Source organism: Dioscorea cayenensis, chromosome 8 (genome assembly GCF_009730915.1).
Source record: "Dioscorea cayenensis subsp. rotundata cultivar TDr96_F1 chromosome 8, TDr96_F1_v2_PseudoChromosome.rev07_lg8_w22 25.fasta, whole genome shotgun sequence".
Taxonomy (NCBI): Eukaryota; Viridiplantae; Streptophyta; class Magnoliopsida; order Dioscoreales; family Dioscoreaceae; genus Dioscorea; species Dioscorea cayenensis.
The window spans coordinates 7,692,669-7,705,091 of NC_052478.1; the positions used below are offsets into that span (position 1 = coordinate 7,692,669).

The window sequence follows — 12,423 nt, forward strand, 5'->3', positions numbered from 1 at the left end:
TACCACTTGTCGTAAAATATAAGACCGAATAGAGCAGTATTGCAGCAAAATAAATAAGAATAATGCTGAAAAATAAAGGACACAAAGATATTATGTGAAAAACCCCTAAATAATTAGGGTAAAAACCACGGGCAAGGATAAAAGAATTTACTAAGTGAAAAATTTTCAGAAGTTACAAACTCTCTAATAACAAAAAAAAAAAAATCAGTACTCTCTCTTATACTAGAAAAATAGACTAATTCTCAAAATATTTTCTCACGTATTCTCACTCTTCTTCTTTCTCTCTCCCTCTCATTTTTCCTTACTCACATTCTCACTTTGGTTGTGTTGAATGGCAACCTCATCTTCTCTATTTATAGGAGAAGAGAAGCCATGGTTTGGTAGTTGGGCCATTGGTTTTGTGCCATTAGTTTTGGGTCAATGGTTTGTACCAGTGGTTTTGGGCCAATATTTTGGGCCAACAGAAACAAATCAATATTGCTCTAGGTGTTTTAGGAATATTTTTTTTACCAAAAATATCATGTCAAGCAGCAATAATTCTATTTGTATAGAATATATTTGATAAATTAATGTTTTTTAATCATTACTAAACAAACAGTTGACTTTGTTTTTATTTGAAAATATGAAAAAATCCAAAATAATGCAATGGACTTCCTGTTTGGAAGTGACCATTCTTTGGGAGAGAGAGACATGCTCAGCCGTTGGATCTGTCACTCAGGTAGATCAGACGGTTCTGATCTCTTGAATAAAGCAAAAGCGGGGTCCATTTGGATGGAACTAATAATCATAATTAACTTGACTTTGGTTTCACATGATGATATTAAAAGATTTCACCATGATTAATACATTTCGTTAATCCCCAATTCTTATCCGTCCGATCAGAATCGGACGGCTGAGATTTTGATGATGAGTAATTTTCTAAAAGTTTCTGGGTATTTTGGTAATTTAACCAGCTTTAATGCTTATCCAACGTAGCAGGATTATCCACTAGAGGGATTTGTTACTTTGTACCTTTTTTCCGCTAAAAACCAAAAACCCAATAATTTTTAATAAATCATTGATACGAGCTCAACAAATATTCAATAAAATTAAAATTATATTAAAAAAATCTAGTCCAACTTAAAATTTTTATTTTATTTTCTTCAAAATTCATGTTTAAAATATTAATGATTTTTTTTATACATAATAAATGGGGTATGGAGCCTACTATTATTATTGCTGGACAAAATGATGAACATGTAGATTAAGTTTTAAAAGTTCAAAATGTTAAGTTATCCATGCAATGAAAATTTAATAATCAATTTTTTTTTTATTTGCTCATATACCATAAAATGGAGAAGTTGTTCAACTCATTCACATAAATAGGTTAAACATATTATTTAAAACCGTTTTTAGTTATAAAATATGAAAATAAAAAAAAATTATTATTTTCTAAAAAATTGTGATTGATTTGAGAGATTTTTATTGTCATGGTTTGATTTGGTTTGAATGACTACAATACTGATAGACAAAAGTTTTTTTTTTTTTTTAATTTTTTAAAATATATTATTTTATGAATCAAATTTATAAAAATATAAAGCTAAAAAATATATAAACAAAAGAGCTATTTATTTTAATTTAATATTATTATCATCATTTCTTAACAAATGTGAGTTGGGGTTGGAGCTCTCTTTTTCAACGAGACAAACATCCTATTGAGGGTGTTTATATTAATAGACCAAATGATCTAGTGCTGTCTACGTTTGCTATGGATTGCTATTTATTTATCACTCATTTTCTCACAAGAATTATTTAATTGGAAATTTATCAAGAATAAAGTTGGATTATTGTCATATTCATGATATGTCCTGAAAATTGACCATTTTTGGCATGATGGTGATGTTTACATGATGTGGTTTAAAACATATGTGTTTGAAATATCTACTTTGTTATTTTTTTAAAATAAAAAAATTAAATTTCATCACCAATCTATATTTTTATAGATACAAAATTAAATATTTTACTCAATTTTTAATTATTTAAATATTATTTTAATAAAAATGAACAAATTATGTCAAAAATAAGCATAAACGTAAAATGAATATTTTTATCGCACTTGTGCTTTCACCCTTTATGAGTTAAAGTTTCTTATCGAGAAAATACAAATATCTTAAGCAAGGGGTCTGGTGCTAAGACCAAAAAATTGTAGACAACTCGAATTTACATAAATTTAATTAATAAAATATTTATATATGTTATCATCGGGCTTGTATAATTCTAAATTGCTAATAATTTAAATTACATAATTTTTTTCTATTTAATCAATGTATTCGTGTTGTTTTTTATTTTTGCTTCAAAAATATCACTTTGATCTTAAAAGCATACAAATATATTCACGTTTAACGCATGAATCTTTAGTTATTTCATAACGGATCATTTGAATTTTAGAAAAATAAAATAAAATAAAATATTACCATATTACCATGCTATCATATGCATTGTGTGAGATAAAACGACAAAGGTGATTGTTTGGACCAATAAAAGATTTTCACCTATTTTTAATTAATTATTATATATTTTTTTGAAACCACATCACATAATAAAAAAAAAAAATCCAAAAAATAGATGGCACTCATTTATATCATTTTTTATTTATAAAAATTACATTTATAATTATCACTATGAAAATAAATATTCATCAATTTAAATAAAAAAAATTATTATATGCTTTAGATGTGCTTGGTCCAATTAAAAAATAAAATATTTTTTAGTCAAAAATTTATTTCTTTAAAGTAACTCGGCAAACTCAAAGATGTTCAAAAAGTAAGAAATGAGGAAAAAATGATTTCAAATTTCAAAATATACTCTATCGGTTTTTTTTTTTTTTTGTTAATTTTAACCGATCCACACCCATTAAAAAAATCAGTTAAAATTAATTATTGTCTTAAATATATAAAAAATTATATTAAAATTTTAAAATTACCCCATTTAAAATCCATTAAGATTTCATTAATTTTTCATTATAATTTACTTGTTTTTTTATTCTCCCAACATAGTATTTTAATTTTTTAAAAAATATTAAAAAATATAATAGTATCTTAAAAATAAAAGGAAAAAAAAGCTATTTAATACTTCGTATATTTTCTAAATTGACATATAAAAAAGACCAAATTTTTTTTTTAAAATGAGACATGTAAAATAACTATAGAAAACTTCTGAAATGAGACAAATGGCAGGGAGAATTTAAAAAGTATTTTCGGATTCGGGCATGGAGTGCTGAAGATCCGACCCGGTTCATATCAAAGCTTTATCGGATTCGGATGTGACCAATCATTCGCTCACATGGACGGCAACAGTAATAATATCGTTTATTTAATCAGTTTATTCAAAATAATTGAAAAAATAATTAGATAAATTGAAAATAATAAATTTTAAAAATAAGAAAAATAAGAAAAATATAAATTAGGCAGGCTGTTCAGAGGGGATGGCGAACGTGAAGCGAGAGGAGAAGCATGCTTGCAGCTCTGGATCCCCTTCCATGGATTCTCCTCTAAAGGCCGGTTCTTTCTCGCCTTTTCTCGCTTTTCTTCTCCTTTTCTGTGGATTTTCGTTTTTTCTGATCTTTTTGAGACCCTTTTTGGTGATTTTGGCTGTTGATTTGTGTGTTGTTTCGTCTTGAATCGGTGGGATTTGGATCGGGGGATTTGGGTTAGAATTGTTCTGGATGGGGGATGGGGATTGATGGATTTGTGTTTGAATCTGTATTTGCGTGGATTTTGGTGTTTGGATTGGTAGGTTGAGTGGTGGATGATCGTCAGATTTGAGAGGAATTGTGAGGGATTCAGGTTTTTCGTTGGGATTGGATCGGAACCTGAAGAGATGGTGTTTTGATGATCTCTATTGGCAGTTGAATGGAGTTTGAGAGTTGATTGTTGTTGGAATAGGGATTCGATGTGGAAATTTGGAATAATTGCTATGCAATCGCTTATTTTCTTCTTGATGTTTATTTTCGTGTGAAAAACAATTTTTGGGCAGTAGCTTTTCATTAGATTTTTATATTTAGTTGATTTTTTTTTTTTACCATTTAAAAATTTCATCTTTTGATGTTTTTTTTCATGATGATGTTGAAAGAATGGTTTGATACCAAGAAGTGTTTCTCTGTAGTTGTTTAGCTATTGCCGGATTACTTTATATATGCTTTCTATTTGACTTTTGACATAGATTGTGAGTGTTAATAAGTTGTAGTAACATGTAAGTTTGCTTGTTGCTGCTTGATTCAGGTATGCTTTTCGATTGCTCTTTATTTCTTATGATCCGTTGCACTTGGGGTTGGGCTAGAAATAACTATAGATGGCCAGAAGGTATCTTCTTTTTCTCTCTGAGAAACTTGATGTTCAAAGAAGCTATTCATGATATCTCTTTCAATCCTGTAGGTATGGAGTGTGTTGATGAACGGGGAATATCATGTTGCAGTGCCTAGAGGGGTTTAAGCACTTGTTTGCTGTCCTGCTGAAGTGCTGTGATATTGACTTCAAGCAGCCGAAGGGACTTGAAGATCCGGAACTTCTAGCAAGGGAAACTGTTTGTATGTCTGCTTGCTACTTCCTAGATTTCTAATGGTTTATAGGGACAAAAAAATATAATCTGATAATGGTCACCTTTTGTGTGGGTTTTTTTCTTGAGGATTTATCATTGATCTATGCACTTCTTGTCATTGTAATTTTTGTTCTGTTTATTTGAAATTTAATCCATGTTACCTTGATGATTTGCAGTTAGTGTAAGTGAAATAGAAGCATTATATGAGTTATTCAAAAAGATAAGTAGTGCCGTGATTGATGACGGGTTGATCAACAAGGTAATATCTTTGCTCAGATTATCTTAATTCATCAACTTTTTAAACTACATTAAATATGACTACTGTTCATATTCATTTCATGTTTTCTGCCATAGTAGAGAAATTTAATTGCTTGGTAGTTATGAATTAATTCTTGCAACATTGTGCATTTTTTTTTTTTGCATATATACCACAATTTTTTTTGTCATCTGAAATACAATATTTTTTTTCTCTTCATTTTCTCATGCCTGTGATATTACATGTGTGGATTTTCAGAATTTGGATTGATCCCTCTCTCATGGTAGGTTCTGAGATTTGAGAAAAGTTTTCTAATATGTTTTTTTTTCCGTTAATGACTTGTGTGAAGTATAAATTTAGAATTCAAAAGATAAATTTCCAAATTTATGTTAGGAGACATGCCCACATAAATTTAAAGCATTCTTATGGAGGTTATCCATGGGAAAGGACTTCCTCCGTTCCAAAATACATGTCGTTTTAGAAAAAAAAATTTATTCCAAAATAGTTGTCGTTTTACAATATCAATGCAATATTTATTTATTTTCCAATTTTACCCATCTTCAATTTCCTAAGTTATATAAATGAAGAGAGTAATATTTATAGTCCCAAGAGAAATATATGGTTTTAAGAGAGGAATAGTTTAGTAATTTGATTGTTTTTTATGTTAAAGTTTAGATAATTTAATGTTATTCTTAATTCTTGTATAACATCCTTAAACGACATGCATTTACCTTAAACGACATGTATTTAGGAACGGAGGGAGTATTTAAGTTGTTTACCAACCCCCCAATGGCAAATGAAAAAACATGATGGCGAAAGCACCAATAAACTTGCGTATTTCTTGTTTGTCTCATGACAGTTGAGAAATAACAAGGGCATAAGTATTTTGTCGTTCTCATCAAACTGATGACCCAATCTTGTCGTCTAGTTTTGGTAAGTTTTTGTTGGTACCACTTTGCATCTTGCAACCATCACTGTGTAATAAACTAATAATGTCGTTTAGCAGTGTAGTGATATGAGGCATCTTTGTAAGCATGCATGGTGGACTTTATCTGTTATTAAGTGAATTATGAACCTTGTCCATAAGATTATCAATCCGCTCATTGTGAAGCTTAGATCAAATATTTCACAAAAAAAATCCTTTCCAATTATTTTTTGGAAAAATTAACTTCCGAATTATAAGTGCAATGGCCTAATGTTATGTTGGAAACACACATTATACCATATCATGCTGACCTTGTTTAGCCCAAAAACACTGGCTACTTTCCTAAATCTGGGGCTAATTTTGATCCCATTCATTCTATATTACCTTTGATTTCTTATTTGAATCAAATCATTATGAGTTTCGCATTAGATCATCTTTATCTAGTGTTTGCATGCCAAAGACATGAGCAAGTATCACGCAGTGTAATTAAAAGCGCTAGGCGCCCTTAAAGCGCCAAGACTTCTTATTGCCAGAGGCAAGAGGCGCCACGAAAGGCACAGGCCTGAGCGAAGTAAAGCGGTAGTTAATAAATAGCTTATATATATATATATATATATAATTTTTGGAATAATTAAAGTCAAGCAAAGCAAAACATAGACTCAAACAAAACACTCCTATAAGTCTAGAATCACTCAAGTTTTTAAAGTACAAATTCTATCTTCATAAGTCATCTATTTCTACAATATTATCATCTTCATCATCTAAACTAACTTCAACCCCATCACTAGATTTAGAGTGCAACTTTTGTTGCTTTTTCAATTTTCTCTTGTTAATTACTCCCTCAATTCCAAAATACATGTCATTTTAGAAAAAAAAAATTTATTCCAAAATAGTTGTCGTTTTACAATATCAATGCAATATTTATTTATTTTTTCCAATTTTTACCCATCTTCAATTTCCTAAGTTATATAAATGAAGAGAGTAATATTTATAGTCCCAAAAGAAATATATGGTTTCAAGAGAGGGATAGTTTAGTAATTTGATTGGTTTTTATGTTAAAGTTTAGATAATTTAATGCTATCCTTAATTCTTGTGCAACATCCTTAAACGACATGTATTTAGGAATGGAGGGAGTAGTTAACCCCTTAATTTACTCATTATTTTTTTAAAAATAGCAATTGTACACTTTAATCACCTAGTTTTACTCTAAATTTATTTCATTCCTTCTTAGTAAGTGCGCATTTTTAAAATCACCTAGTTTTTTTTTTCCGAAATTTATTTCCCTCCTTATTAGTAGGCGTGTTTTTCTAAAGTCGCTAGTTTTTCTCCTCTAAATTTATTTCTTTCCTTATTAGTAGGTGTGCTATTTAAAATCTCCTAGTTTTTTTCTCCTAAATTAATTTTCTTCCTTATTAGTAAGTGTGCCTTTTTAAAATCCCAATAACAATAATTGAAAACATTAAATATATGGCTGATAGTATTAAATAAAATAAAAAAAAGACAGACGTGCTTTTTTTATGCCTATTGTCTGGCAAAAAGCGCTCGCTTGGGCTCGCCTCATTGAAGGCGCCTTGCCTGGAGGGTGTTGAGGCGCTAGAGCCTCACCTCGCCTTGAGCGCCTAGGTGAGCGCCTTTCTCGCTTTTAATAACTCTGGTATCACGTGTCTCTTTATATGACTCACCTTCCATTTGTCGTACTTTGAATCTTATCATTATTTTAGCGCATCTTGTTCTAGCATTAACTAGGTGACATTGTCGTATTTACTTTCCTGTTTTAATTATCTTGCTGCAGGAAGAGTTCCAGCTAGCACTATTCAAGACTAGCAAGAAAGAGAGCTTATTTGCTGATCGGGTACTGTTGGACTAAGCTGACTGTTGGCTATAGAATTACAGTCCTCTTTTCAATGCTTACGTTATATCTGTGCTTAATCCTTTGAAGTCTAATATGCCATTACACGTTGTATTAGGATATTAAGTAATATTAAAATGTTTTTAATATTGCATTATCTGTGTTTAGCAGGGGAAATTGTAATCTAAGCATGTGTTTGGGAAGAAGTTCAACATCATTATTTTCCTTCTTTTTCATTCTTTGCCGATAATGTGTCTTTTGTGCAGCTCCTGTGACCAGTTATACTCTCCACATTTCTTATTTAGAATAACGGTCGTTATTTATTTAGTTTTCTCATGATATGTTCCTTGTTATCAGCCTTCGGTTTGGAGCATACTGTTCCTTTATTGTAATCATAGCACGAGAATAAGAAACTCAGACTTTTTGATCTTATAGCATTCATAACTAGCTAGTAGATGCTGGCTGCTGATTATGCTTCTTCTAGCCATATTCTATACTTTACTCGAAAATGATCTGCTATTGGAATTATTCTCTTGTAAGGATTCACAAGCAAAAAATGTATTTGTTGATAAAAGGTTCTTCTTATGTATACAAATCTTCTTGTTTTCATCTTTTTTTTTTTTAAATATTCTTGCAGGTATTTGACTTGTTTGACACAAAGCATAATGGGATCCTAGGTTTTGAAGAGTTTGCACGTGCTCTCTCTGTCTTTCATCCAAATGCGCCAATTGATGATAAGATTGAATGTAAGCCCTTTTTTTCCATTTTATTGATCATTTATATTTCCAAGTCTTTCAGTTTGTAGCCTGAATTAGTACTTGGTGAAGGCTGGTTTTCTGTTGCCTTCTGTAAACTAGCACAAAGTTTTCCTTTTTTATAGCCTGTAATAGGTAATAAGCCAGCTTCCTTGAGTACATTTGGTTACTTTGTAATTTTGCCCTTGGGGGCCATGCCACTACTAAATTTGAGTATTATACAGACTATTGAGTAAACTTGTACAGGAAGGCATGTGCAGGAGACTGGTCTAGGCATGGCTTCTGCAATTGCATGCAACATTAGGCATTTAACATGCATATGATAGTTTTGCAAAGGAGATAGAACATTAGGTTTGAGTTTAATTCTAGAGTAATTGGAGGGTTGATATCTCTTTTTTCCTGCAAGGGGTTGATGTAGCTGTGGAAAGGGAAATTTTGTCTACTTAATGAAGGAAACAAATTTTCTTTTATGCCTAGCTCTGGGCCTTAAGTTTGTTTGGATTTATAACTGACTGGTTTGAATATGATTGGTTACCACTCAGGAGCTCAACAAGTCAAGATTTGCTATTCTATGGTGAAACTTGTGAAGAAGATGAGGCTTGAATTTGTCAGCCTTTTGTTGTTGACATCATAATAGGTTACTGTTATGAGAACTTGTGTGCAACTTGGTCATCAAACAACAATGTTATGAATTAGGCCACTTTGCCTGGTAGATGTGGTGATGTCATGCACTTGCATCAATGGCCTGAATCTTAGGATGAGTAATATGTGCTTTTATTCAATTGCTTCACTGGTTATGTAAGATAATCTTTATTGTCTTTCATGTGAAGGAAATAATTGGAATTAAAGGTGCTTACATTGTGCTTTCCTCTCTATCGATCTCTACCATTTTTGACGATAGGATGAGAGATCAACTCTTGCTACTTAGATCACTAATAAATAGCAGTTTAATCACCAAAATGCCACAATTTGTGATGTTATTGTGCCACATAGAGTTATGGCCATTTGGTAGTATGTATCTGTACTGAAGTTTTGATGCTTCTTTTTTAAAGCTGATGTCTACCAGAGGTTTGATTTGTCTGCTTCATGGACAGTGATTATATATATGTGAATTGCCATCAATTTTATCTTTTTTCACAGATAAATACGCTTTGTATCATTATCATTCATAAAATTCAAGATATTATGTGATCCTGCTTTGGTGCCTGGGATAACTGACACTTTCTTATACCAGAACAACAGTTTGTCTATTCTACTGTCTTTGTAGAGAGTATTTTGCATCCAAAGAGGTTTGGACAGCTTGATTGTAGTTTAGGTGACACTTTTGATTGTTAGAAGTCAAGGTCTGAATTAATAGGGAAGTAAATTTGCTTTTTGTACATTTCCATGCCTTTCCTTGATGACTCGCATGTTCTCTTCATCCGTATTTTTTAATTTTGAATGTTTGTATTTATCTTGGTATTTATTTGCAACATTTGAAGTTAAATACTTATTTACTTAATTTCTTAATTGCAGTTTCTTTCCAGTTATATGATCTCAAGCAACAAGGCTTTATTGAAAGGCAGGAGGTAAATTATTTATCATCTCTACATGCAACTATCAGTTCTGAAACTATTGATACCCAATGTCTTTTCATTTTCTCAATGTTAATGACATAAATTGTGTGGATAACCTTATTCCAAAATCTTCTGCTTTTGTACTTGTCTAATCCCAGTGCCTATCCTTCTAGAACCAATCAATTGTCTTATTTACACAACCTGCCAGGGTTAAGTATGTATATTTTGTCATAATGAGAGAAATATTTACCGTGGATTTTTTTGTGCAGAAAGAATTCTTGTTATGTTATTTTTCTGTAAGTATCAATTGGGCCTGTAAAGTGATTGTGTGCATAAACATTTTATGCAGTCTTTATGGTTTTTACTTTTTACTGTAGGATGCTTTGAAAAGTGTAATACTACCATTACTGAATACAACTTCCGAGTTTTTTTTTGGTGCAATCACTGTTTGTTTTGATCGTATAGGTGAAGCAAATGGTGGTGGCCACTCTTGCCGAGTCTGGCATGAATCTCTCTGATGAAGTCATAGAAAGCATCATTGACAAGGTGCTCACTGCATGATATTTTTATAGCCTTTCCTTGACGAGATTATGCTATCTGATTCCTTCATTGATTAAGTGATTGTAGTGCATTTTGGTGATCATAAATCAGTTTTACATGCCTATCCATGCCTTTCTGATTTGATAATAAAGCTTGAGTTTTTCATTGAGTGTGTATTTCTCGGTTGGTTATTTTCACTGAGAACAGTGAATTTTTCTGCTGATGACTCGGTATTCAAATTGAAGAAAATGATAACCAATTTATTTTCTTGGTGCATGATATGATTTTGAAGACTAAGGAGTTGTATGAATCTAATCTTTGTTGAGTCATATGTGAAATCTTATTCAAGTTGCCATTGCGAAGAGGAATCTTGACTCACTCTGGCTTTTGCATCAACAAATTAAGTAAAACTAGCATGCATCTTGATTTTGAGTAGTTGATATGACTGTAACATGGAATTGTTTTTGTTGCATGCATTGCTACCGCTGATAGTGCTGTACTGGTGCTCACAAATTCTTGTTTCAGAAAGAATTATATTAGTTACTATGAACAATCTGATTATTCAGAATCAAATTTCATGAATAAATCATGCTTTTGTAATCCATTTAGTGCTTAAAAATCTTCAGGACAATTGGGAATGTCTTATTTCTTTCATACTACTATTTCATTTCATCCCGTAGTGTGACTTTCTTTGCCTATGTTTCTTTTTAATTATTTTCTTCATGTTGTCCTAATTTCTTTCCTATTTTAGACATTTGAAGAAGCCGATACTAAACATGACGGGAAAATTGACAAAGAAGAGTGGCGCAATCTTGTCTTACGACACCCGTCTCTTTTGAAGAATATGACTCTTCAATACCTCAAGTAAGTCCATCTTTCAATTTGCCAATTAACTTCAACACAACTTAGAGCAAGCATTATTTATACAACATCAAGGAGAACCTGGGGATGACAAAGATTTCCTCCCGGCAAGTGTTTTCATGCATTTTAGGATATCAACTTGTATCTTTAGTTGGTGAATCATAATGCCTTAAAATTAAGTTAAACAGAAATTTTAAACATATGTCCTTACATTCTTTATCAGTTTCCAAAACCTTTCTACTCTTTTTGATTAACGCTGTGTTTTATCGATCAGGGACATCACAACAACATTCCCGAGCTTTGTGTTTCACTCTCAAGTCGACGATACCTGAGGGTTCGAGTTTGTTGCCAGTTTGAAGTTTAGTTGGGTTATTCATAATGGTTTGTTTTCAACTCATCTAGGTAGTATGAGCATCATAAATATACAGTGCGCAAAGGAGTGCTTTGAGATGGAACTAATGGTTGGTAGGAAGAATTTCTGCAGCTTGTGTTCATGTTTTATTGCCCTACAAACTCTGCTTTCTTGACTCCCATAATTCTCACCTCCATGTTTATAAATTTCTGATTTATTTGTTTGTTTGTTTGTTATATGATATTCAACCCAGAAATAAGCTTGGTATTTAGCAAGATATGCAGGAATGTGTAGTCATCTGTTGTGCTGAAATGTGTTATACATTTCAATGGTTGCTTTGAGATTTGTGAAGATAAAAATTAAGGGTGGGGATTTGGTTTATCAGATTGAATCATGTTGTCATGTTCTTTTAAATTATAATTGTTTTTAGTTTTTTTATTTAAAATAAAAAAGAAAAAAAACACTAATTTTCTTTCTAAATGACTTTGAAAATAAATAATTCAAGCTCTGAAGTGTGTGATGTTCCCGTTTTCTTAGAAGAAAATTTTTGTTGTTAAGCTAATAATTTTCCTTAATCATTAAGCTAATATTTTTCCTTACAATTTGTGTAATTTTTAATTTATAAAAAAAATTAAAATCACCCTGATTTTACTAGTTATAATATTAAAATCAAACCAACTCTACGAATAAAATTGGCCACAAAAATATTTTCTACTAAAAGTTCTTCCACAAATATATTTTTAAATGCATGCCA

The 12,423-nt window shown here is 31.2% G+C and overlaps 1 protein-coding gene across 4 annotated transcripts; it reads left to right on the plus strand.

Annotated features, from left to right (window-relative positions):
• The first annotated feature begins 3,429 nt into the window (after positions 1–3,429).
• On the plus strand, positions 3,430–12,050 carry LOC120266875 (calcineurin B-like protein 3). 4 transcript variants are annotated; one of them, XM_039274523.1, is made up of 10 exons: positions 3,478–3,535; positions 4,260–4,340; positions 4,413–4,564; positions 4,752–4,834; positions 7,549–7,608; positions 8,243–8,351; positions 9,876–9,928; positions 10,382–10,462; positions 11,208–11,320; positions 11,592–12,050. In XM_039274523.1, the coding sequence occupies exons 3-10, from the start codon at positions 4,444–4,446 to the stop codon at positions 11,647–11,649; spliced, it is 678 nt and encodes a 225-aa protein (XP_039130457.1). In that variant the 5' UTR covers positions 3,478–3,535; positions 4,260–4,340; positions 4,413–4,443; the 3' UTR covers positions 11,650–12,050. The 4 variants fall into 4 exon arrangements, with proteins under 4 accessions (XP_039130458.1, XP_039130456.1, XP_039130457.1 ...); XM_039274524.1 differs by lacking the exon at positions 4,260–4,340 and having other exon boundaries at positions 3,430–3,535; XM_039274522.1 differs by lacking the exon at positions 4,260–4,340 and having other exon boundaries at positions 3,445–3,535; positions 4,453–4,564.
• The last annotated feature ends 373 nt before the right edge of the window (positions 12,051–12,423 follow it).

What these genes read in the sequence shown, in the direction of transcription:
- LOC120266875 (XM_039274522.1), top strand. Translation starts at nt 3,464, where the DNA reads ATGGCGAACGTGAAGCGAGAGGAGAAGCATGCTTGCAGCTCTGGATCC. An exon ending in TCTAGCAAGGGAAACTGTTT is followed by an intron (nt 4,565 to 4,751) that starts GTATGTCTGCTT and finishes GATGATTTGCAG; the next exon opens with TTAGTGTAAGTGAAATAGAA. An exon ending in TAGAAAGCATCATTGACAAG is followed by an intron (nt 10,463 to 11,207) that starts GTGCTCACTGCA and finishes TTCCTATTTTAG; the next exon opens with ACATTTGAAGAAGCCGATAC.